The sequence below is a fragment of the Labeo rohita genome, chromosome 2 (assembly GCF_022985175.1).
Source record: "Labeo rohita strain BAU-BD-2019 chromosome 2, IGBB_LRoh.1.0, whole genome shotgun sequence".
Classification (NCBI taxonomy): Eukaryota; Metazoa; Chordata; class Actinopteri; order Cypriniformes; family Cyprinidae; genus Labeo; species Labeo rohita.
This window is the reverse complement of record NC_066870.1, coordinates 22,125,749-22,153,291: the sequence shown is the minus strand read 5'-3', so window position 1 is coordinate 22,153,291 and position 27,543 is coordinate 22,125,749. Positions and strand designations below refer to the sequence as shown.

General features: G+C 35.6%; 1 protein-coding gene across 5 annotated transcripts; it reads left to right on the top strand.

Moving 5' to 3' along the window:
• Positions 1-114: 114 nt before the first annotated feature.
• Positions 115-25,498, top strand: smarcd3a (SWI/SNF related, matrix associated, actin dependent regulator of chromatin, subfamily d, member 3a). 5 transcript variants are annotated; one of them, XM_051131716.1, is made up of 15 exons: positions 115-326; positions 6,656-6,843; positions 10,143-10,235; positions 13,324-13,366; positions 15,384-15,506; positions 15,586-15,708; positions 16,174-16,269; positions 19,469-19,570; positions 21,789-21,950; positions 23,085-23,182; positions 23,457-23,483; positions 23,562-23,697; positions 23,855-23,977; positions 24,112-24,213; positions 25,093-25,498. In XM_051131716.1, the coding sequence occupies exons 1-15, from the start codon at positions 315-317 to the stop codon at positions 25,144-25,146; spliced, it is 1,482 nt and encodes a 493-aa protein (XP_050987673.1). In that variant the 5' UTR covers positions 115-314; the 3' UTR covers positions 25,147-25,498. The 5 variants fall into 5 exon arrangements, with proteins under 5 accessions (XP_050987673.1, XP_050987665.1, XP_050987655.1 ...); XM_051131698.1 differs by lacking the exon at positions 115-326 and adding an exon at positions 2,782-2,985; XM_051131708.1 differs by lacking the exons at positions 115-326; positions 23,457-23,483 and adding an exon at positions 2,781-2,985.
• Positions 25,499-27,543: the final 2,045 nt, after the last annotated feature.

The following is a 27,543-nucleotide window of genomic DNA, read 5'->3' as shown; positions in this document are numbered from 1 at the left end:
GACCGAAATGCACAGATTCCCTCCATTTTCCGTAGTTTGACGACGTTCCCTTAAGCCTTCATTGAATCGCTTGTGTCGGACGATCCCCGCGCCTGCGCCGCTGCGTCTGCCGCACTCACCGCCGCCAGAGCCCGACTGAAATCACAGACACGGGGCCTTCCTCGCCAGCATCCCTCCATCCAGTGTTCATTCCCAGGGGAGGGGGGAGTAGCCGAGAATCTGTCTGGAACAACGAAGAAGTTGCCGGACATCCACCGCGTGTGATTCAGGGGTTTCAGCTCCTCAGCTCAACTGAGAGCATCAAACTTGCAGCAATGGAAAGAAAGGTAGGAATGCAACGCCATCGCATCGCGTCATTATCCGCTTCACTCTATACGGCAAATGCGTTTTCAGCATTTATTATTTCAAAGCGTTTCTGCTTGGTACGAGAGTCCCATTCAGACGTGTATACTATTGTAATTGTGCTGTTTTTTTATGTACTGATACTAATTGACAGTTTATTAGACTATAAACAATACTGCGCGCTTGATTGACAGCTGTCAATTGAGCTGTTACTCACGTCATTCAGTAGCTGTTTGTAAGAAATGCATCACCTTTTATGCCTCCATACGAGGCTACACAGACCACCCAGTTTTGAGTAGCTCAGATATACCATGTCTGGTTATAACCAACAATAGTCTGTCTCAAAACTTCTTCCAGCTGCTTTGATACTGATGCATCTTGTAACTTGATGAACATCCTCATTGAGCCCAACATCTGCTCTGCATTGTGTCTGTCTGCTTCCACACAGTGCTGTTTGAAATACTGAAGTTTGTAATTCCAGCGGAGGCCTATCCATTCAGCAGTACCACATCACATTTAGTCCTTTACCACAAATACTAGGCTGCTCAGTGTGCTTTTCTCGTAAAGAGATCTTTTAATGTGTGTTGGACTAGACAACATGCATCTAACAGCACAGAAAATGTAAAGTTCATTAACTGAAAATGCTTTGAAGCACCTTTTCTGCATGTGCACATGGATAATCAAGCTCTTCCCAAAACCTGCGTTTGCCCCCCTTTCTCCAGCCCCCCCTGTATTCTCATTGAATGGGACATTGCCACACTCCAGTATTAGCCTTTATGGGGGTCCTTAAAGGGGGTCTTCTACAATAGGAGGAGTATTTCCTCCTTAGTTGGTGCTTAGCTGGTTCAGTCAACATGAAACGTTTTGTTAATCAGTACAATGCTACAATGGCAGTTTACAAATAATAATAATAATTTAAAATTAATAATGTGCATATTTTGATATGTTCTCTTCCTCCTTGACAGTGGTATTTTTATTTCCATTTTTAATTAATATATATTTTTTATTTCATTTTTTGGTAACACTTTACAAATACTGTTAGTGTATTACCAGCATGAACGAACAGTGAACAATACATTTATTACACTGTTAATTAATCTTTCTTAATGTTAGATAATAAAAATACAGTATTCATTGTTTGTTCCTGTTAGTTCACAGTACTAATGTGAACAAACACAAACTGTAATTTTAATAATGTAAATACTGAAATTAACTAAGATTAACAGATGCTGTAGAAGTACAGTTAAAAGTTTACATACACCTTGCAGAATCTGCAAAATGTTAATTATTTTACCAAAATGAGAGGGATCATACAAAATGCATATTTTGTTTTTTTTATTTAGTACTGACCTGAATAAGATATTACCCATAAAAGATGTATACATATAGTCCACCAGAAAAAATAATAGTTGAATTTATAAAAATGACGCTATTCAAACATTCAAATACACTTGATTCTTAATACTGTGTTGTTACCCGAATGACCCACAGCTGTTTTTTTTTTGTTTAATGATAGTTGTTCGTAAGTCCCTTGTTTTTCCTGAACAGTTAAACTGCCCAGTGTTCTTCAGAAAAATCCTTCTGGTCCCACAAATTCTTTGGTTTTTCATCATTTTTGTGTATTTGAACCCTTTCCAACAATGACTATGATTTTGAGATCCATCTTTTCACACTGAGGACAACTGAGGGACTCAAATGCAACTATTACAGAAGGTTCAAACGCTCACTCTGGAAGGAAACCCAATGCATTAAGAGGGGGTTGAAAACTTTTGAACAGAATGGAGATGTGTACATTTTTTTTTTTTTTTTTTTTTTGCCTAAATATCAGATATTTTTCATTTAGTACTGCCCTTCAGAAGCTATAGAAGATACTTACATGTTCCCCAGAAGACAAAATAAGTTAAATTTACCCTGATCTTCAAATTCCAAAAGTTTTCAGCCCCTTAATCTTAATGCATTGTTTGTTTGTTTTTTCATTTTTCATCTTTAATTGCTTGCTTACTGACAAATTCTGTGGCATAATCTCAGAGGACCCATTATGGCAGTTCAAAGACAATTTCTCAGAATCCAACCGGTAGAAACATTCCTTCAGAGTTTCCCCACTGTTAGTAATTCAGACTTCACCCTGATATAATTTTCAGACTTAATAACCAGCTGTGAGAGCAAAAGGATAATTTACCGCCACAAAACCACCTATTGAAACAGCACCATGTCTGTGTTTTGATAGTCCCGCTTGCCATGTTGCTACTTTGAGCGGCATTCCACAACACATCGGTGGTCCAGCGACAGCCCCCTTCACAGACCCCCATCCTTCCCAACCCAGAGTCTGTGAGGGAAGCTACACTAAAACAGAGCGAGAGAGAGGGAGAGAGAGAGAGAGACTCGACTCTGGCCACACACTGACACGCTTTAAAAAGAGAGAGAGTGGAGAAAGGGAACGTCAGAGTGCGGTGAAGGAGGGAGGGAGCACTCTCTTTTGGAGGAGAGGGAAAGTGAGGGAAGCGCACAGAGGCAGAGGTACCCAGGAATAGAGAGGGAACAAAAGAGAGACTGGGGGTTTCATAAATGGACATGGAGGATTCTGCCGGAGGAGCTCGTAAAGCCACCAAGAGTAAACTGTTTGAGTTTCTCGTCCATGGAGTGGTGAGTGAGAGAGCGAGGGAGCGTGTTTGTGCATGTGGAAGCGTGTCAATGGCTCTGCTCATGGGAGAACTAAGATGCAGCCGCTGTTATCCGTTCATTTCTGTGTAGATTGGGTTTTAAAGAACAGGAGGACCGAGTGTAGGAGAAAGGGTAAAGGGTTATTGTCTTAGCATATGGAGGAGGATAAGGAAAGAGAAACTCCGGGACTGGAAGTATGAGAGAGAGATACTTGTATTTTTGAGGGACGAGTACTAGTATGAAACAGAGGATGCTCTTTTGGTGTGTATGTGTGCAGGCAGAGGAGGGTGTGTATCAGGAGCACCCGAAGGGTAGATCACATTTAAAAATCCTGCTGTGGTATTTTATTGTGGTAAGCAAGCTTGATTGTATATGTCTCAGGGTGTTTACATAAAAACATGGACGAATGAAAGGTTCACGGAGACTTTTGAGAACTTTTGGTGGTTCGTGCAACTATTTTGAAGCTGCTTTGTAATGCTGTTTAAGATCAGAACAAATAAAAGGTATTGTTTCTAGAGGCTTCTTCACTAAAACACAACCTTTAAGACATCCTAACCCTATATTAGCTTCGCTTTTGCTGTGTGTTGTTTAACAAAGCACTGACACTGTGGTAATATTGTTCTAGGATAGGCTATTCATGAATATGAAAGTATAGATATTTCATAAATTGATGGATTGGGGTTAAATGCAGACTCTTCATGAGCGGTTACTGGTGATCACAAACTTCTCCATGGTTTATAAATGAGAAATCACTTGCCCTAAGGTTGCTCTTTTATTTTATTTTTTTATTTTATTTAAAATTTTATTTAATTCTTGCCTGTTAAATACATTTTCATTATTTAACAGGGTGTGCTACAAACTTGCAAAGCTGGCCTTAAGCTGTTCAGTGAAGGTTAAAAATCTCAAACCCACTGATTTCTTTCTCCATTAAGAAAGATTCACATTGTGATCAATATGAGAACAATAATATTGTAACAAAGTTATTTCTGGTATTGTTGTCTCTGAGCATGAAAATGTCATATACATGTGGCACAGCAGTACTGAGAAAGTGTTGTGAAACTTATCCTCTGTGATAGTCCAGCACTGCGGCCTCCTCCTGTGCCCTGAACACCTCCATTGCGACCTTGAGAGCCAGGGATTGGCAGAGGCGTGCAGAGACCTGCACCGGTTCCCGCTGTGTCCACATGTTCACAACCCACCGCCTTTTCGCTCAGATGTTCTGAGATTGGACCGGGGCTGGCCACCACTGGAGTTTGGCCTACTTTGGGAAGCAATGATCGGGTCGTGAGGGTCACAGCACCATACGGGAGCATCTCTGGCAGAGATGTACTGTACCCGCACTGTAGGGAGGACTGGAGCTGGGGACGTTGGCTCACATTCTGGATGTTTCCACAAGTTTGGTGCACATCCAAAGAGTCACAGGGACTTTGTGACTCTGCCATTATGAGTCATGAACAACAGACCTCAGATATCCTCTGCAACACACAAATTGTGTTGAGACAGGACAAAACCCCAAAGATAATATTGCTCTTTTGTTGAGTAACACTTTACAGTGCAATATTAATTAATGCTTAAGGTGGTGTGAATGTGAACTAACAATGAACAACATTTTATGGTAATGCGTTACAATAAGATGTCATTTGTTAAAATTAGTTAATGTATTAACTAACATGAATGAACAATGAACAATACATTTATTACGCTTTTTATTCATCTTTGTTAATGTTGGTTAATAAAAATACAGTCGTTCATTGTTTGTTCATGTTAGTTCACAGTGCATTAACAAATGTTAACAAACACAACTTGTGATTTTAATAATGCATTAGTAAATGCTGAAATTAACATTAAGATTAATGAATGCTGTATAGGTTTTGTTCATTCTTAGTTCATTTTAACTAATGTAGTTAACTAATGTTCATTTATGAACCTTATTGTAAAGTTTTACCATTTTTTACAGCATGTATTAATGTTAATTTATAAATATACTACTGGTTCTGTAACACTTTATAATGTGTCATTTGTTAACATTAGTGAATGTATTAACTAACATTAACAAACTATGAACAATACATTTATTACACTGTTTGTTCATCTTTGATAATGTTAGTTAATAAAAATACAGTGGTTGGTTATGTTAGTTCACAGTGCATTAACTAATGTTAACAAACACAACTTGTGATTTTAATCATGTATTAGTAAATGCTGAATTAACATTAACTAAGATAATAAATGCTGTAGAAGGATTGTTTATTCTAAGTTCATGTTAAGTAATGTAGTTAATTAATGAACCTTATTGTAAAATCTTACCACTGTTTCTATAACTATTAATATTTGTTTTTGAATAAATTAGATTAAAATATTAATACAAATGTATGCACAAATGCAAATATATTTGCGTATGTAGAAATTAACCTAGATTAAGTTATTGGTTTTTATGTTAATTAATATTTGCATTATTAATTTGAATTCTGTTATTGAATATACTTGATATATATTTATGTAAAAATGTGAATGTACTTGTGTAGATGTATTGACAATAACCTAGAATAATAAATGCTCTATTGCATTGTTAACTATTGCATTAACTACTGTTAACAAGTTGAATCTTATTGTAAAAACTTACATTATTCTAATTGCTATGTTTATTTTAAAAAATCAGACTTACTAGTAACACTTTACAATAAGGCTCATTGGTTAACATTAGTTAACTACATTAGTTAACATGTACTAAGAATTAACAATACTTCTACAGCTTGTTTATTAATCTTAGTTAATTTCAGCATTTAATAATGCATTATTAAAATCACAAGTTATGTTTGTTAACATTAGTTAATGCACTGTAAACAATATATATTTATTTATTTATAAATTAACATTAATATTGAATAATAAAAGCTGTTAAAAAGTCATTAGTTAACTACATAAGAATATTTCAGCATTTAGTAATGCTGAAATTAAAATCACAAGTTGTGTTTGTTAACATAGTTAATGCACTGTGAACTAACATGAACAAACAATGAACATCTGTAACGTTAACAAATATTAATAAATAGTGTGATAAATGTATTGTTCATTGTTCGTTCATCTTAGCTAATACATTAACTAATGTTAACAAATGACACATTATTTAAAGTGTTACAGATTTATTCATATAGCAGTTTCTCAATACAAATCAGTCCGGATTTATATTAAAAAATGGAAACAAAATTCCCAAAAAACACATTTCTAATTCCAGAAGACACAATGTATGTGGACTAGATGAAACAAGACGTTATTTGACATCACAGTTTACACAGTTGTCATTTAGACTGCATTAGGCTGATCTACCCAGCACCTCTGTGTTTCGGTAGAGGGCGAGCAGCTGTCGCTTCTGAAGTGACAGGCACAGGTGCGAGAGGCCCTGGCCTAATTCTGCTTCAGATACTGGAGGAGGAGCTCATAGCAGCGCCTTAGCTCTAGAGAGTCTTTGTGCATTATGTCAGCTTGCTGTAATTGCTTTAAAAGCTACAAGTTTGATGCATATGCATACGCAAATATGTATCTTCATATGTATTGTGTGTCAGACAGATAACATCTATAACACGTCAAAAGAGTTCAACAAGGAAATGTGTTGGTATCTGACCTTTAGTCTACATTTTTTCCACATCAACAGCGTCCAGGGATGACCTCAGGGGCACGGATGCCCCATCAAGGCGCTCCCATGGGGCCTCCTGGACCTCCATACGGAGGAACGCCACCGATTCGGCCAGGGATGCCTAACCCAGCTCTAGACCCTAACCGAAAACGTCCTGCCCCAACCCAGCCAGTGCAACCCCCCCCCGTCCAGAACCGTCCTAGAAAGTAAGTGGTGCTCAAACTGTTCACTTTTTCTCCACACGAATGATTAAAAATAATAATAACGTATTCCAAGAGCCCAAAAATGGGTTTATTGGTTTTAATGCACTTTGTATGCCTGGATGCAATTTCATTAAGGTTTTGTAGTCATTTGCTCATCCTACAATTTGCCAACAAGCTCTTGCCAAGTATAGCGCTCTCTAGTGACTGAAATATCTTATATTTGGCTCGTGCAGGTGCTCTATCTTTAGACAGCAACATTTTGATCGCTATTAAATGCCAAAATACTTCTTGGTGAATATTAATAGTACAACAGTTATCATAAGTAATCACTTACAGATATTGGCTTTCGCTAGAGAGTCTCACTGTGCCCTGCCTGCTCAGAAGTGTTGAAGACTTGAAGTGAGGACATTGAATTTCTGCAGGGCATTACTGTCTCATACTATATGTGCCCATTTTGGTACAGCCTGTACTTGGAAATATGTCACTGACACTTGATTTTCAGAACTGGACTGATATAGCTTGCCTTTAAAACTTCTGTTTCTAGCTATTGATGTAGCTAATAAGACCTAGCATCCGATATTGAGACTTTTTGATTCACATTGTTGTGTGTGGCGTTTGTTTTCAAAACATCTTACATATAGGTTCACGTGATCACAAATGGCAAAATTGTGTACTTAAAGGAGAAGTCCCACTTCCAGAATGACAATTTACAGATGTCAAGAGTACAAATGTACTTACCCACTTGTCATCCAAGATGTTCATGTCTTTCTTTCTTCAGTCGTAAAGAAATTGTGTTTTTTGAGGAAAACATTTCAGGATTTTTTTTCCATATAATGGACTGGTATGGTGCCCCGATATTGAACTTCCAAAAAGCAGTTTAAATGCGGCTTCAAACGATCCCAAATGTGGTTGTAAACGATCCCAGCCGAGGAAGAAGGGTCTTATCTGGTGAAACGATCAGTTATTTTCATTAAAAAAAAAATACTATTTAAATACTTTTTAATCTCAAATGCTGGTGTTGTCTTACTCTCCCTGAACTGTGTATTCTAGCTCAAGACAGTTAGGGTGTGTCGAAAAACTCTGACTGTATTTTCTCCCTCAACTTCAAAAATCATTTCAAAAGCACCCTACGTTGCTGCAGAAGTACCGACCCAGTCTTTGCAAAGTGAACATGCAAAGAAGATCAAACACCCTTAACAAAAAAGGTAAAACAGCGATATAGGACGATTTTGAAGTTGAGGGAGAAAATACAGTCTGAGTTTTTCGACATACCCTAACTGTCTTGAGCTAGAATACACAGAGTTCAGGGAGAGTAAGACAAGACGAGCGTTTGACATTAATATTATATTATAATTAGTATATACATTTTATTATTTTTATTAAAATAACCAATCGTTTCGCTAGATACGACCCTTCTTTTTTGGCTGGGATTGTTTACAACCGCATTTGAAGCCGCATTTAAACTGCATTTTGGAAGTTCAAAATCGGGGCACCATAGCAGTCCATTATATGAAGAAAATTCTGGAAATGTTTTCCTCAAAACGCATAATTTCTTTACGACTGAAGAAAAAAAGACATGAACATCTTGGATGACAAGAGGGTGAGTACATTATTTGTAAATTGTTGTTCTGGAAGTGGACTTCTCCTTTAAAGTCAGGATCACACAAATGACTTTACTAAAAGGACCTTCACGAAGGGATTCCATTGCTCATTTTCATTTGAAAAAAACCCTGCTAATAGCATTCCCTTCCCAAGGGCATCAACGTGATGTTTGGAATTTGCTGTTAGCTTTCTCTGGTTTTCATCTGTCTTGTCGCTGTACTGTATTTGTCCTTGTGTTTTCATTTCAACTGTAGATGCATGTAAGAGTGTCAGTTGTCATTACTGAGAGGCAGCTTACTGAATTCAACAGATTATGCTAGAAAATAAAAATTGTTAAATAAATGTTAGACCTTATTATCAAACATTAAGACATTTATCCCTGTATATTCTTGGCCAGAATTTTAGCATCTTGCAATACTGCTTAATAAGGATGTACTGATATTAACATTTTGCCCGATACAAATAAGTTGATAATTAGATTTATGTCATGGCAAATAACTGATAAATTACCTTTATTAAATTTAAGAAGATATCTAATCTATACCATTTTGTCTACATAATTAAAAAAAAAAAAAAACATTTAGGCATCAAAACATAGTGTGCAATATAAAAAAAATTATATTCATTTTGAGATTAGCATAAAGACTACTTTTACAAAATTATTAGTGTTTTTACAAAATAAATTTAAGTAAACATAAATATAAAAAAAATACAGCAAAATCAGTAAACTATTATTACAATTTAAAATAGCTTTTTTTCCTGTTTAAATATATATATATGTGTGTGTGTGTGTGTGTATATATATTAATCTAATTTATTCCTGTAATGCAAAGCTGAATTTTCAGCAGCCAGTCTTCACTGTCACATGATTCTTCAGAAATCAGGTGGTCAGAAACATTATTATTATCAATGGTGAAAACAGTTATGATGCTTAATGTTTTTGTAGAAACTATGTTACATATTTTAGGGTTCTTTGATAATCTGAAAGTTTAAAAGATCAGCATTTATTTAAAATAGTAGTCTTTTGTCCTTATTGTCACTTTTGCATACTTGCTGAATAAAATTCTTAAAGGGACAGTTCACCCAAAAATGTAAATTCTGTCATTAATTACTCACTCTCATGTCGTTTCAAACCTGTAAGACATTTGTTCACACAAATTAAGATATTTTTGATGAAATCCGAGTGCTTTCTGACCCTGCATAGACAGCGACGCAATTTAAACATTCAAGGCCGAGAAAGAACATCATTAAATTGCTGAATAAAGTCGTTATTTTTGTTTTCTTTGTCCACAAGTATTCCCCTGGCTTCATAAAATTAAGGTTAAACAACTGATGTCACATGGACTATTTTACATATGCCCTTACTACCTTTTTGGGCCTTAAACGTGGTAGTTGCATTGGTGTCTATGCAGGGTCAGAAAGCACTCGGATTTCATCAAAAATATCTTAATTTGTGTTTCAAAGAAGAACAAAGGTCTTACGGGTTTAAAAACGACATAAGGTTAATAATTAATGACAGAATTTTTATTTTTGGGTGAACTATCCCTTTAATTTCTTAAAACTGTTTTTAAAATCTTACTGACCTCAAACCTTTGAAGGTTAGTGTAAATACAGATATTGCTTATATGTGTACAATATCGGCTGTTAATGAACAATTCTGTTTAAGAAACTAACTAGAGGTACCCCAAATCAACCTATAGGAAACCACTTGGATTTCCAGCAGCAAATGAGATATCTGCAAGACAGATGGACATGAGAGACGCCCAGTCAGATCCTTCAATTGGATCCTTCAAGTAGGCCGTTTCTTCTGCTGCATGTTGATTTGACAGTTTGTGATGGACATGCCCCTGCCTGATTGGTTTGTTCCTGTTTGCAGCTTAGAACTTGACTGAAGCATTTCCCCAAATGCATGTGTGCACTGTAGGTAACAGATTAAAATAAAAACCTTTAAAAAATGACATTCGCTAAATGAACACAATCGTCGACGTGACCTAAGAGTGAATGTCCTGTTCGAGTGCATGTGAAGGAGGACATGCGGTTGCGGTCGGTTAGCTGTGTGTGCGGGCTGCACGACCCTTCTGTCATGCCGTTTGTGTTAATTAAGAGTGTTTTCTCTCTTACAGTTGACCTGCGTTCAGTAAACACATATTTTTTTCACCTGAATGCATTGATTTTAGATTTTCAAGAATACGTGACAAGTGTCGAGGCATTCACCCTCACACCCCCACCGCAGCTCAGTCTTCGTTTCTCAGCTTCTCCCGGAGGAGCTGTGTGGCTTAGGGTGGACAAGCCGGACCATGAGAAAGTTTATACTCCAGAGGGGGTGTGGATGTGAATGTGGACAGACATTTCCTGCTCCGATGGGGTCATGTGCTCCTCGGCTCTGGACCTGGGGAGCTCTCGGTGTCCATAGGAGTGTGGCATGTCTGTCAGTGGAAAAACTTTTCTGCACTAATGAATTATGTGAATTGTGTTTGGGATAGAAGAGAAATGAGTTAGTTTGTCTTTCTGAAAACAGCAGTTGAATGCGACTCAATTGTTGTGGTCCAAACTGATACTGGGAATGACGTTTTAAAAGACATTTGGATGGTTTTTACAAATGTTATGGACTGGTCACACAGAACATGTTCTTGTGTCCATTCCTTCTTCCTTCATTTCATTTTTTAATTTTTAATTTTCTACATGTCAAAAAAATCCATTAAATATATGGTAAAAAAATAAATAAATGGCAACTGTTGTTGGCAGATATTCACCGTAAAAAAAAAAAAAAATAAATAAATTAAATACAGTGACAGTGTTTCCAGTTTTACTGGGCTGGGGTATTGGTACTTAAAGTTGAGGTCAAAAGTTTGCACCCCCCTTTCAGAATCATTAAACATTTTAATTATTTTATCAAAATAAGAGGGTTATTTACTACTAACCTGAATAAGATATTTCACATAAAAGACGTATACATTTAGTCCACAAGAGAAAATAATAGTTGAATTTATAAAAATGACCCGGTTCAAAAGTTTACATCCCCTTGATTCTTACCTGTGTTCTTACCTGAATGATCCACAGCTGTGTTTTTTTGTTTAGTGATAGTTGTTCATGAGTCCCTTGTTTGTTCTGAGCAGTTAAACTGCTGCTGTTCTTCAGAAAAATCCTTTAGGTCCCACAAATTCTTTGGTTTTCCAGCATTTTTGTGTATTTGAACCCTTTCCAACAATGACTGTATGATTTTAGATCCATCTTTTCACACTGAGGACAACTGAGGGACTCATATGCAACTATTACAGAAGGTTCAAACGCTCACAGATGCTCCAGAAGCAAAAACGATGCATTAAGTGAAAACTTTTGAACAGAATGGAGATGTTTCTTATTTTGCTTAAATATCATATTTTTTTTTTCATTTAGTACTGCCATTCAGAGGATAGTTACATGTTTACTAGAAGACATAAGAAGTTAAATTTACCCTGATCTTCAAATTCAAAAAGTTTTCACCCCCTGGCTCTTAATGCATCGTGTTAACTTCTGGAGCATCAGTGAGTGTTTGAACCTTCCGTAATAGTTGCATATATGATACATCAGAGTTCAAAAAGGCCAATACAGTGCACAGGGTATTTCAAACAAAGGTAATCTAATTAAAACATAGGGTAGCACACGTGGCAGAAAAATAATGCAATAACATTAAAGGGATAGTTCACCCAAAAATGAAAATTACCCCATGATTTACTCATCATAGATGTGTATGACACATCTTTTTCTTTCTTTTTTTTTTTTTTTCAGATGAATACAATCAGAGTTATATTTAAAAATGTCCAGTGAATGGGTATTGAGATTTTAAAGTCCAATAAAGTGCATCCATCCATCATCAAAATTACTCCACACAGCTCTGGGGGGTTAATAAAGGCCTTTTGAAGTGGATCGATGCATGTTTCTAAGAAAAATATCCATATTTAAAACTTAATAAACCGTAATCTGTAGCTTGCTGTCATATTCACAAATAAGACGTACAAAAAGAGGATTTGTAAAGATAAATGTCGGAGGATTTCGATATAAGCCAAGAGGAGACTGGTTTTCCTTTGCTGTAAACAAAACTTGGTTCTCGCGAGACTAGCACATTCTCACCGGAGCTTACGCTACGCCTACGTCCTGCATCATCATCTGGAAAGCCATTCTCTCGTGAACGCGCGTATGACAGTTAGCAGAAGTTAGAGATGACAGTTTATAAAGTTTTAAATATGGATGTTTTTCTTACAAAAACACATCAGTTCGCTTCAGATTGACGCACTTTTTTGAACTTCTATTGGACTATTGAATCTCAACAGCCATTCACTGCCATTATAAAGCTTGGAAGAGCAAGGACATGTTTAATATAACTCCACTTGTATTCGTCTGAAAGAAAAAAGTCATACACATCTATAGCTTAAGAGGGGGTGAATTTAAATTTTTGGGTGAACTATTCTTTTAAAATGACAAAAAAACCACCCTAGTATACATTATGGATAGTTATGGATGTTAACAAAGGGTTGCCATTTGACTGCAAGTACACGTCCTGTGTGAGCAGCCCTTTTTGATAACTGAGACAGCCAGATGTTAAAGCAACAAGGCAACTCTTCTAGATGTACATCTATTAAAAAAAGTGCAAAAATGAATGTTTATGCATTCATAATCATGATTAAGTGTTATTTTCAACCTCTTTTTGTCCTTTTCTCACTCTTGCACTCGCTCTCTGATCACACACGTACATGCAGACACACACAGCTGGAAAAACGTCTGGATGGGTCCCAGTTATTGAGCAGATGGCCTGTGGACTCTGCTATCAGTCACCATAGTAACATGCTTTCCCTCTCTCTCTCTTTCTTTCTTTCTTTCTCTCTGGTTTTCCCCCATCCGTAGTGCCAAGAGAAGAAAAATGGCAGACAAGATTCTCCCTCAGAGGGTGAGGTCCATCACTATCTTTGTCTGTTTGTCTGTGTTTGTTTGTTTAATTATGTCTTAATTTCCAGTGCCAAGTCAAGAGTGATCACACGGTACAGGTAATTGGTCTGCTTTCTTTTTTCCTGGGGGCAAAAAAGTGAAAGGGATGGACAAGAGGGGTCCAATTTGTCACGAAGACTGCTGTTTTTTTGCTGTTGGTGGAAAAGGGTCTGATTCCCAAGGAATGTGATGGTGTGTTGTTGCATGGAGACGTGGGAAGTGCAGGCGCACGACTGATTTGGTAAAATGTCTCCATCGGGATGTGAAAGAGTAATACGCCACGATAGCAGGAACTGGAAGGGATGTGGGTTCTTGAAATGGCAAATCCTCCCAAAGTCTTAGTTGGGTTTTTTTTACAAGCAAACCAAAAAGTCTTAATTCATTATGATGAGGTTTGTAAAATGCTGGAGGTCACATGGGAAGGAGAGAATGATGCAATACTGTGAAAATCAGGAGAGCGTCAGGTTACAATTTTGCTGTGTATCACGCAAAGACATACATGATTTGTACCAGTAACAAATCACAAACAAGAATCAGAATCTAAAACAGTCATCGAAACGCCTTGTGAAATCTGGTAATGGTTTCATGTTTAATCAGTTTGCAAAGACTAATTGACTTGGTTTGGTTGGGCCTATGTCTACATTTACCAATATTCTAGGCCCATATTACAACAAATTATATCTTTAATTGTCAGAATATGAATAATTACTGTATTCGTAATGCTAATAGAGTTTGACATCATCATAAGGTAAAAAAATTATTACATTAAATATGGGTTCACTTGCATTGTAGATAAAAAAAAATGGTTTGTGACAACAGCTATGTGTTTTAGGAAGTGGATTCTAGTCTGGCAAGAGCATGAAACCACTGGAATTTAAAATACACACATATATATATATATACACACACTACCAATCAAAAGTTTTTGCACAGTAAGATTTTTCATGTTTTTTAAAAGAGCTTTTCTGCTCACCAAGTCTGCATTTGTTTGATCCAAAGTACAGCAAAAACAGTAAAACTTTAAAATATTTTTGCTATTTAAAATAACTGTTTTTATTGAATATATTTTAAAATGTAATTTATTCCTGGGATTTCAAAGCTTATTGTTTTAGCATTATTACTTACAGAAATCATTCTAATATTCTGATTTGCTACTCAAAAAACATTTATTATTATTATGTTGAAAACAGCTGAGTAAAATTTTTTTTCAGGTTTCTTTGATAAATAGAACGTTCAGAAGAACAGCATTTATCTGAAATAGAAATCTTTTGTAACATTATAAATCATCACCATTGATCACTTTAAAGCATCTTTGGTAAATAAAAGTATTATTTCTATAATTTCTTTCAAAAAAATTATACTCTAACCTTTGAATGGTACAGTGTATAATGCTACAAGAGCTTTTTATTTCAGATAAATGCTGATCTTTGGATGTTTCTGTTCATCAAATAATCCTGAAAAAAATGTACTCAACTGTTTTAAATATTGATAATTAAAAACGTTTCTTGAACAGCAAATCAGCAAATTAGAATGATTTCTGAAGGATCATGTGACGCTGAAGACTGGAGTAATGATGCTGAAAATTCAGCTTTAAAATCGCAAGAGTAAATTACATTTAAAAATATATTCAAATATAAATAAGTTAATTTAAATAGTAAAAATATTTCTAAATTTTACTGTTTTTTGCTGTACTTTGGATCAAATAATTATTGTGTATAATTAACACATTTTAATACTGTGTAAGTCTCCACTTTATGTCCAAAAAAATATAAGTCCTGGCACAAAAGGAGTTGAAAATCACAGACCTAATTTATAATCACAGACCACATAACTAAGATGGGAAGATGTTTAGACCTCATCATAGACTATATGTGTATAAAATGATCAAACCGCTTTGAAAACAAATTACAGTGAATGATGCATTGAATGGTTACTAGACCTGATTGCAGAGTTACTTGTTTACAATGCCTTTTCATTAGATCCGTGAACTGGTGCCAGAGTCCCAGGCGTACATGGACCTCCTGGCTTTTGAGCGCAAACTTGACCAAACCATTATGAGGAAGAGGGTGGATATACAAGAAGCTCTCAAAAGACCAATGAAGGTATGTAATTTCAGATTGATCATAGTTAGCAATAATATGAAAAATGTTGATACAGCTCAAACTGCCTCATCTCTTAAAGCAAAAGCGGAAGCTACGATTGTACATTTCAAACACTTTCAACCCTGCCAAACCTGACGCAGAGGACTCTGAGGGCAGCATTGCATCCTGGGAGCTACGTGTAGAGGGCAAGTTATTGGATGATGTAAGCACTGAGTTTGCATTTGTAATTTTACCATCTGTTCTATAATGCAGCGTTGAATTAATTCGCCATGACCATTGCTATTATTATTTTAAACGTCAGTCACAAAAAATGTTGTTTGCTGCTTGTTCAGTTGAGTTAATTAATTGATTTTTCACAACTTAATTTTATTGTGTGCAAACAGTTGACATTTGTTTAATGGAAGTTTATTTAATCCACGCATGAATCCAACTTAGTGCTTTTCATTGCATCTAGCAGATGTAAATAAAAAGTTTGCAAGCTACAACAAATCCATTCGAATGACTTTTTGTCTTTAGAAGGCTTAATTTAATTGCATAGAATAATTAATTAAGCTAATTGAATGTTTTCTTAAAGTACCATTCTGTCAGTGCTAATGTTGGCTTAGGCTTCATTCAATTTGCAAGTCCCTTTGTTTAAGCTGTATCTTTTATTCCCTGTGCGCTTTAGCCTGGAAAACAAAAGAGGAAGTTTTCGTCTTTCTTTAAGAGCCTTGTTATTGAGCTGGATAAGGATCTGTATGGCCCTGACAACCACTTAGTGGAGGTAAGCATTAACTCACTCGACATACGGCAATGAAAAACATTGCTGACCATATTCGACATTCATCCTTTACAAAAGTTGGAAGCAATTAATATGGAAGAATCTCAAGAGTCCTCTTTGCATTTCAAACAAGGGTAAGGACAGTCACACAGGGTGAAAAAATGTCACATTCAAGTACGTGTCCACAAGAATTTCTTGGCCTCTTCTGTGTGACAGATTGGATTGGAGCGCAATAGAAAAGTCAATGTCATAACGAAAAGTTCAGTTAACCATACATCAAGTAAGACATATTTTTGTGGTCTCCATAGCAACATGTTACATAAGGAGGTTGCCCATGACACTGCGGAGTGATGACACTGCAGCCAGCACAGAGCTTTGGGCAGTATTAACGGGAGAAAAGAAATGCATTTCTGAAGACAAACACTTCTAAAACCTTTTACAGCACCCTGAGAGTTTTTGTATTCAGAGAGTGCGTTTTACTCTATTTTAGTGGAGGAACCATTGTGCACAGGTGCTATTCAGACACACTCAGGCATTTACATTACACAAGGGAACCTTCCCAGCTGCCTCGCGCACTTAATATTTATGCACTTTGTTAGGGACATTGAGGTCTTGGGAAGGCAGATACACAGAAGTGGTCTGCAGCTCTCAAGGAGTGACCCTTGTGCCTCCGGCCCATTGGAACGGGCTGAACGCACCGCATTTGGGTTTATTCATTCAGCGGCTCTTTAAATTGTCCTTGGTGACTGTGGGTTTTCATCACAACACACACCAGATTGAGGCGTGCGATAAAAAGAGTGATTTACCTGCAGAGAAGGACGGCATTGAAAAAACCCTCCAATGTCAAGCAAAGCTAATTGAGTTGAGCTGTGAGTCATTGCCATTATGTTGTCTCTTTCAATTGGCGCTGAAACATGCGATGGTTTAGCGAAAATGCAAGTGAGATCGCATAAAGAGCCTAATCATTTTATTCACTCTCATGCTTGAATGTATCTTCCGTGCATAGACGGCACATAAGCAGTCCAAAGTTAATATAATTTTTGAGGGGTTGTTTTAAGATTTGTACAGGCAAGTTATGTCATTAGTGTAATACTGTCACTCAATCTCCGAGTTGCAGATTTGATCAAACCCTTAACCATAAATATAACATTTTGGTGCTGCTTTTTGGGAAAAGGTGTCAGATTTATGATTTTCGCCTTGCGGGCAATAAATCAGTCAAAAAATCCCATAGATTTAAGGTCCTTTTACTCCAGGGATGGTAACTGTAATGATGAAGGTTTAGTTTTGAAACTTCTTCTGAATTTAAAAGAATAGCACAACTCACAGCACAGTGGAACAATATAAATGGAATCACCTTCAAAATATTTTTTCCAGCTGATAAACGTTGAACACATTGAGAGAAAATCATAATCTACAGTTGAGGTCAAAAGTTTACATCCCCCCTTCGGAAGCATTAAAAATGTTAATTATTTTACCTAAACAAGAGGGGTTGTACAAAATGCATGTTATTGTTTATTTAGTACTGACCTGAATAAGATATTTCACATAAACAACATTTACATATAGTCCACAAGAGAAAATAATAGTTAAATTTATAAAAAGGTTCAAAAGTTCACATCCCCTTGATTCTTAATGATGTGTTGTTACCTGAAAAAAAATGTTTTTTATTTAGCGATAGTTGTTCATGAGTCCCTTGTTTGTGCTGAACAGTTAAACTGCCGGCTGTTCATCAGAAAAATCCTTCAGGTCCCACAAATTCTTGGGTTTTCCAGCATTTTTGTGTATTTGAGACCTTTCCAGCAATGACTGTATGGTTTTGAGATCCATCTTTTCACACTCAGGACAACTGAGGGACTCAAATGCAACTATTACAGAAGGTTCAAACACTCACTGATGCTCCAGAAGGAAACCCAATGCATTTTGAATCTGAACATCAGAGTAAATTGAACTTATTTTGTCTTCTGGAAAACATGTAAGTATCTTCTGTAGCCTCTGAAGGGCAGTGCTAAATGAAAAAATATGATATTTAGGCAACATAAGAAAAATGTACAAATCTTCATTTTGTTCAAAAGTTTTTACCCCTTGCTCTTTATGCATGGTTTTTCCTTCTGGGCATCAGTGAGCATTTTAACTTTCTGTAATAGTTGCATATGAGTCCCTCAGTTGTCCTCACTGTGAAAAAATGGATCTCAAAATCATACAGTCATTGTTGGAAAGGGTTCAAATACACACAAATGCTGGAAAATCAAAGAACCAAAGATTTTTCTGAAGAACAGCAGGCAGTTTAACTTATTTTCTATTGTGGACTATATGTAAACATCTTTTATGTGAAATGATCCCTCTTATTTTGGTAAAATAATTAACATTTTTAATGATTTTGAAAGGGGATGTAAACTTTTGACCTCAACTGTATCCTGCTTTAAAACTTGAGCATTTAAAGCAGCATACAACAAAACTGCAGCGTTTGCTCAGAGTGAGCAGAATGCTATTGTGCATTGGTTATTGTGCACACTAAATTTTAATCATGATCCAAACATGCTACATAATATAATTTAATCATGATCCAAACATGCTACATATATGCCTCATTTATGAAATGCTGAAAATACTCAGAACAATCCTCTGACATGATCTGGGATGCCATTAAAAATAAACTATCCTCTTATGCTGACATCTTTCAGATATTTGTACAAAGACGCGAACAAGCTGTTTAAACCAAACATGTCAAAGTGAACTTTCTTTCAGTCCATTTGTATGCTTAGCTACTTGTGCCGGTATGTCATTGTTTTAAACATTTATACCATGTGCGTAATTCAAATCAGTTTACCATTTGAACTGGTATATCGTTTAGCAATGTGTGAATTAAATAAAGGACCCAACAACATCTAGGAATCAGAATATCAGAGACTTGGAGGCTAGAAAGTGTCTACCTAAAAACCAGCCAGAATAGTCTAGCAACCAGCTAGCAAATGCATGGCAACCTGCTAAAAACCACTCTTAACACCATAGCAACACTCTAACAACCACTAAGAACATCTTAGCAACTGCATGCCCTGACAAACACCCTTGACACAGACAAACACTGCTCAGATTTTCTTCAGTATATATCTAAATCTGGTTTGAAACTGCTGTATACATGTCGTGCAGTAGTTTTATATTATACGGCTGGTGTTTAGGCTGAGTTTGTGTTTCATCCTAACAGTGGCACCGCACTCCAACGACTCAGGAGACAGATGGCTTCCAGGTGAAGAGGCCTGGTGATGTGAATGTGCGCTGTACACTCTTACTCATGCTGGATTACCAGGTGCGTGCAGGAATGCCGGAAAATTATTAGAGATTATGGCTGATGGATTACCGGTGGAGAGTTTGTATGCCATAGCTGGTTTATAGGCAGGACGTCAAACGTCTTTAATGATAACTATGTGAAAAAAATCAACTATGGGATCTAAAAATTTGAGGTTACACTGAATATCTGAGATTCAAAATCCAATTTAGACCTAGAAATAAAGATTTAGTTAAATAAAATGTGTTGTGTTATTGTACAAAATGTTTGCACCAAATAAATATGTTGAGAAAGGCCTATTAGAAATTCATCTGCATAATGATAGCTTTAACTTAATTGTCTTATCCATATTGAAAAGCACTGTAATTAAAAGCTATAACCAAGTCATTAATCTCTAAAAGTGTGATTGCCCTTCTCTGTTCACCAAAGAAGCTATAGCTATTGAGTAAATGGGTCTTTTAATTACAGCAGTTTTCACTTCGCTAACTACATCCTGATGGGAAGAGGCTTGGTTTGTCAAAAAACTAAAGCTTTGTTTTTAAACAATAGAGATTAAAATCTAGAAAAAGAGACAATGAAACAGATTTGCAGTTGTGTAGTTGACAGGAAATTTCAAGTCGTTTTAGCAACATCCAGATAAACGACAGGCTATAACCATCTAGGACTAGTTAAAACTAGTTTTTGTAAGATTAAATTGACGTCAGTTTTTTTAAAATTATTAAATCACACCAAATTATAAGTAAATAATATTAGCGAAGGCAGAAAAGTGATTAAAATTGTGATAAACATTAGTGACCGTTTTCAGGAGCTATTATGTATACTTTCGCTTATACTGTTACACTACCATTCAAAGGTTTCATGAAAAAAAAAAATAGTGTTTTCTATTTTTTTTTTTTTTAAATGTAATAAAGTAATTTATTCCTGTGATGGCAAAGCTGAATTTTCAGCAGACATTACTCCAGTTTTCAGTGTCACATGATCCTTCAGAAATCCTTTTGATTTGGTGCTTAAGAAACATTTTTTATTATTATTGTCAATGTTGAAAACAACTGTACTGCTTAATATTTTTGCGGAAACCATGATTCTTTGATAAAATTGTTCAAAACAACAGCATGTGTTTAAAATAGAAACTTTTTTGAGATTATAAATGTCTTTACTGTCAGTTTAATGGATCCTTGTTGAATTTGCACTACCAGTCAAAAGTTTTTGAACAGTAAGATTATTCAGTTGATTTGATCCAAAGTACAACAAAAACAGTAACATTTTGAAATATTTGTACTATTTAAAAGAACTGTTTTCTATTTAAATATATTTTAAAATGAAATTTATTCCTTTGATTTCAAAGCTTGATCCTTCAAAAATCAAAACATGATCCTTCAGAAATCATTCTAATATTCTGATTTGCTGCTCAAAAACATTAATTATTATTATTATAATTATGTTGAAACCAGCTGAGTAGAATTTTTTCAGGTTTCTTTGATTAAAAGAAAGTTCAGATGAACAGCATTTATCTGAAATAGAAATCTTTTGTAACATTATAAATGTCTTTATCATCACTTCTGATCAATCTGAAGCATTCTTGCTAAATGAAAGTATTAATTTCTATAATTTCTTACAAAAAAAAATGATACTGCCTCCAAGCTTTCGAATGGTATAGTGTGTAATGTTACAAAAACGTTTTATTTAAGGTAAAGACTGATCTTTGGACCTTTCTATTCATTAGAGAATCCTGAAAATCTACTCAACTGTTTTAAATATTGATAATTATAATAATAATAAATATTTCTTGAACAGCAAATCAGCATATTAGAAAAATTTCTGAAGGATCATGTGACTGAAGTACTGATGCTAAAAATTTAGCTTTGACCACAGGAATAAATCACATTTTAAAATATATTAAAATAGAAAACAGTTATTTTTAATGTTAAAAATATTTCAAAATTTTACTGTTTTGGGTGTACTTTGGATCAAATAAATGTAGGCTTGGTGAGCAGGAGAGACTTCTTTAAAAATATTAAAAATCTTACTGTTCCAAAGCATTTAACTGGTAGTGTAAGTATTACTTTCTTTAAGAAAAAAGTATTACTGATCCCAAACTTTTAAACGGTAGTGTAAAGTTTAAACTAAACCCTTAATTTTGAATAAAGTTCATGGAATATGTGGGTATTTTATAACAGTACAGTTCTTTTAGACATTTCTGAGTGTTTTTTTCATCTCTTTTATCCATTGTGCATTTCAGCCTCCTCAGTTTAAATTGGATCCTCGCCTTGCACGTCTCCTTGGCATCCACACTCAAACCCGCTCCTGCATCATCCAGGCTTTATGGCAGTACGTCAAGACCAACAAGCTGCAGGATTCTCATGAAAAGGAGTACATTAACTGTGATAAATATTTCCAGCAGGTACTACCATACTTCTGTCATATAAAATACTTTTGGTGTTAAAGGAGAAGTCCACTTCCAGAATAACGATTTACAAATAATTTACTCATCCCCTCGTCATCCAAGATGTTCATGTCTTTCTGTGTTCAATCGTAAAGAAAAAAATTATGGTTTTTGAGGAAAACATTTCAGGATTTTTCTTCATATAATGGACTTCAATTGTGCCCTCGACTTTGAACTTCCAAAATGTAGTTTAAATGCAGCTTCAAAGGGCATTTTTTTCGAAAAATAAAGATTTGTATACTTTTTAAGCACAAAAGCTGGTGTAGCACAGGCTCTGGGATGCGCATTCTTGAATGATTCGTTCGTTTTGAACCGATCTTTAATGTGACTCGGGAAGAACAAGTCGTCTCGGGGAGTGATTCGTTCAGTCACAGATGTGCAACATCCTATTAGATTCTGTACTGGAATTAGTTCACCTGTTTCGAGTCTTTGGGTTTTTCGAGTCACTCGTTCATCTTATGGGGCTGTCAAATGATGAATGAACGACTCAAACCCGACAACTTGTCAGATAAGAGGTGAGGTGAGCTAATCACAGACTAAAGACCCAGGTAAACAATGAATTAGTCTTTTCTGTTTCTTATAGCATTACAGTTGTGTCTTGTTTGTAGTGTGATCAACGTTTGTGTGAGCAGTAGATGTGTTAGGGAAGTAACAAGTAACATTTTAATTATATTTTGCTAAAATGAATGAAATGACTCGAAAAAAGATTCGTTCATTTTGCTGAACGAGACTCAAAGGTCAGAGTCGGTAAAATGATCCAAACTTCCCATCACTACTACAAATCACGTCTAAGTTCATCGTCTGTGTACTCCGGCTCAAAAAGGTAGAGAATGGTGAAAAACTCCATCTTATTTTCTCCTACAACTTCAGAATCAAAGCTGCGTTTAAACTACATTTTGGAAGTTCAAAATCGAGGGCACAATTTAAGTCTGAAATGTTTGCCTCAAAAACCATAACTCCTTTACGATTGAAGACAGAAAGACATGAAAATCTTGGATGACAAGGGGGTGAGTAAATTATTTGTAAATTGTTGTTCTGGAAGTGGACTTCTCCTTTAACATTTTGCCTGATAGCAAATGCTTTTTTCCACAGATTTTTGACTGTCCTCGTCTGAAGTTTTGTGAGATCCCCCAGCGACTAACAAACCTGCTACTCCCGCCTGATCCTATTGTGATCAATCATGTTATCAGGTAATTTGTCATAAATTTATAATGTATTTCCATTCCACTTTTAAGTCCTGTGACACAATGGACCTTTAAGAGGTCTGTTTTTGTTCAGTATTTAAAGGGATAATTCACCAAAAATTGCAACTTATGTTATTCACTCACCCTCACACTCATATTGTATCTACCCTGTATAATGTTATTTTTTATGTAATACTGTACACATTTTCTGAATGGATTTCATAGCATGACACCCCAAAACAGCATTATAGAGGTTGTCATGTATTATTGTGTCTTACAGTGACAAAATAACAGCAATGGCACGAGGGTGAGTAACTAATAACAGATTTTTTATTTTTAGATGAGCTGTTCCTTTAAATACCTTTTTCAATTTGAATTTTATCAGTGTGGATCCAAATGACCAGAAGAAGACAGCCTGCTATGACATTGATGTTGAAGTTGATGATCCTCTTAAGAGTCAGATGAATGGATTCCTGCTGTCCACAGCCAATCAGCAAGAGATTGCATCCCTAGACAACAAGGTCAAAGCTTAATCGTTACAATGTCAAAGCCATCTGGACAAGAATGATTAAATATATGGATGCTGCTTTATTTAACTGCTTTGTTTAACTTATGATGTTCTGATTGTACATTTGGAGTTCACTTAACGATCACATTTTGATCTTTTTTATTCTTTAGATTCACGAAACTATCGAGTCCATCAACCAACTGAAGATCCAAAGAGATTTCATGCTCAGCTTCTCCAGGGATCCCAAGGGCTACATCCAGGACTGGATCTGCTCACAGAACCGGGACCTTAAGGTAAATGTAAACTATGCGTACCGCTCATACACTCTTGCACCAGTGTCTCTACCTAGTGGTCGAAAGGATGTAACTGCTTTTAGAGAAATTGTCTTTTTTGCTGTTTTGAACTGGACTGGATTTTGTGGTTACAGCTGATGACAGATACAGTGGGAAATCCAGAGGAAGAGAGAAGAGCAGAGTTTTATAACCAGCCCTGGTCTCAAGAAGCCGTCAGCCGCTATTTCTATTGCAAGGTGAGCCGTACATGCAAATGAATCCTATTTAGCGACAACGTTTGGGGGTCAGTAAGAATTATTTAAAAGAAATGCATGCTTTTATTCAGCAAGGATTCATTAAACTAATCAAAAGTGACTGTAAAGATGTTTATGATGTTACAAAGACTTTATTTGAATTATATACTGTTCTTTTGAACCTTCTATTCATCAAATAATCCTGAAAAAATAGGACAACTGTTTTCAAAATTTATGATAGTAATAAATAAATATAAATAAAGTTTCTTAAAGGGGTCATTGGAAGCCCATTTTCCACAAGTTGATATGGTTCTTTAGTGTCTTATTGAAAAGTCTATAATATACTTTGGTTAAAAATTCTCAATGGTTGTGTAAAACAACACAGTTTTTTACCTTGCCAAAATCAGCTCTGCAAAAATCATCCCATTCTGGTCGAGGCTGCTTTAAATGCAAATGAGCTCTGCTCGCCCCACCCCTCTCTTCTCTTTATGGAGTGACGAGCCTGTTTACTTTAGCCACATTTAGCCGCTAAACTTGCAAACTAGCACATTATTAGGAAAGGCGATCGCAAAGATTCATTTAAAAAACCCTTATACTCACTTCTGCTGTAAGTGAAGCTGGATCATGAATGATTCGCACAAACATAGACGGATATATGTAGATCGGGAGGCGCATTCCCTTCACAAACAAACATAATTTACTGCATCTCCAGCAACAGAGCGATTCAACAACACCTCAATCGCTCAATCTGAGATATTCTTGTCTAACTTATATCCCTGCTCCGGCAACAAAACAAAGAGGGCGGACTGTTACAGCTGTGTGTGTTAGAATCAAGAGTGATCATTTTACTTACTCTATTCATGTATGTTTCTTTTTACGTAGATTCAACAACGAAGACAGGAGCTTGAACAAGCTTTGGCAATGCGAACCACCTAAAAGATCTCTTGACAACTAGTTTTCTTCACCTGTGGCTTGGTCTCCACACTGGCCAGTTTTCCATGGATGTGAAAGTATTAGACCCCTTCTCAGTATGAGGTTTGGACTGATTTTAACCAATGAGAGTCAATGAAAAGTTTAATTGTACTCTTATTTAATGTATGTTTACTGTACAGTTGAATGTATATAATCTCACAGTACAATGAAGAAAGTGGTTTGGAAATGCCACTTTTACACTGATTACACACAAATACAGCAGCTATCGTAGTTGTTTTTACATACGTTTTTTGACGCACATGAAGTGCGGATACACTGTGGGTATTCTCACTTGGAAAGGTAGAAAAAAATACAATGAATGAAACTTTATGATGCCTGGGAATTTTTTAACCGTTAATGACATGCTAAATGTTAGTATGTAAGTATAGGTGTTGAATCTGTCATGTTTTTTCTACATGTTTAATATGTCGTCATGTTCAGCTTTCAGCTTACTCCTTTGTTTTTCTGTCTTTAAATTTGCACCGTGCAAAAAGATATGAAGAAATCCACTTATTTGCAATAAGTGACATTTAATGTCATCATTTTAACATGTAAAAGAAAATAACATATTAATGCTACAATAAGGTAAATCATTCTGATTTGTGAACACTTGTGTTAACAATACCAACTTTGTGTATTGTTAAAGACTACAAAAATGTTTGCTCATAAGCAGTGTTTATAAAAACATTTTCATTTTCAGGCTTTAATGCCAGTCAAACAAAATATGTTCTAAATATACTGTGTGTTGATAAATACAATAATGCATGTTGCATGTGAATATTTTAATGTTTTTTTTTAGAAGCTTCTGTTTTTAGCATGATTCCGAAATGTTTTGGATCTTTGTTGCCTTATGAAATCATCAATATGCACAGGAAGCATTAACCAAAGGTTAAGTACAGTTACGTCATCTTTGTGAATGCCAATAAATTACTTAATTTTACTGAATATTCCATCACACAAGTTGATGGCATTTGTATACCTGTGGCCTGAGATATGCTTGATGCACACGTGTAACAGATGAGAGCTAAATCTGGGAACTAAATACCCATGAATGTCAAGAGGTGGTTATATTCAGAGGCATTGACCCTTTACCTTTTTACAAGACATTCTTACTGTGTTATGTATTTTATTTAAAGTGCAGTGTGTCTGTTACGGACATTTTGAACAAGATTAATAAAGTAAATACAAACTTGTGATCATTGTTGATCCAGTTCACAAAACCAGTCTGAATGATTCATTTGGTTTTATTACATACATTTGAAAAGTCATGGGAGATTGCAAAAACATGAGGGTCATTCCATGTCAACTCAGCCAGAGTTTGAATAGAGGGAAACAAGATACAATTATAATCTCAACATTATTTATTGTTCAGACATTCTCCTTTCAATAAAATAAGTATCGGCTGTATACAAAGTGACCAACATTCGGTTTTCAACCACTGAAAATGAGTAATATTTAACAATCTGGCTTTATTGAGATCCCCAAATCTATTGGACTGAACAATGTAGGGCCTTGAAAATGAAGATTGTGAAAGAAAAGTTTATTAAGAACTACAATCTAAAATCATATTGTGATATCTTTAATACTTCTTGAGTTATAGGCACGCAAACTTTGGAAAAAGAATATTTATGGCACTTCAATGCAGTTGTTTTGACAGAAGGAAATGAGATACATCTCTAGTTTCAATTATTCGTTATTTGTTCTTCAGACATTCCTCTTAAAAAGAAAAGAACTATCATATTTTTGCAAAGTGACACTGAAAATGTGTACAAAATTTACAACTTACTCCTGGAGCTATACTGAAATTCCGAAATCTCTGGAATTAAACCATGTAGGGCCCTAAAAATTAAGATGCGAAAAGTTAAGTTTGTTAACACCCAATATCTAAAAGGGCATTAAGACATCTTTAACACTTCTTGAGTTACAACCATGCAAAGAAACATGAAAAGTGTCGTTTCCCCATTTTTGAATGACTACTATCGACACATAATGCAAGAAAGATTGCTAAAGTCAACAGATTTTACTAACAGACCTAACGATCTCCATGTAAAAATAACATTAGGATGCTGGCAGCTTTCTGAAGTCATTTTTACCCCCTTGTAATTTGGCTCTGAATCTCAGGTGAAAATTGCCATTTTGTCCTCTACAAAATAATGGATTACTCTGTAAATATTCATCCATGACATACAATATTTTGGCTTTCATCACTATACTATCTTCCTTCAGTAAAAATATTAGCAAAATCAAAAATTTGAATCTGGGAAGTTTTTTGCAGTTTAGTTGATTTGACACAGAACGACCCATATGTCGTAATAAAATTGTTTTTTGGTATGAATTGTTTCTATGGGAAAAAAAAATTAA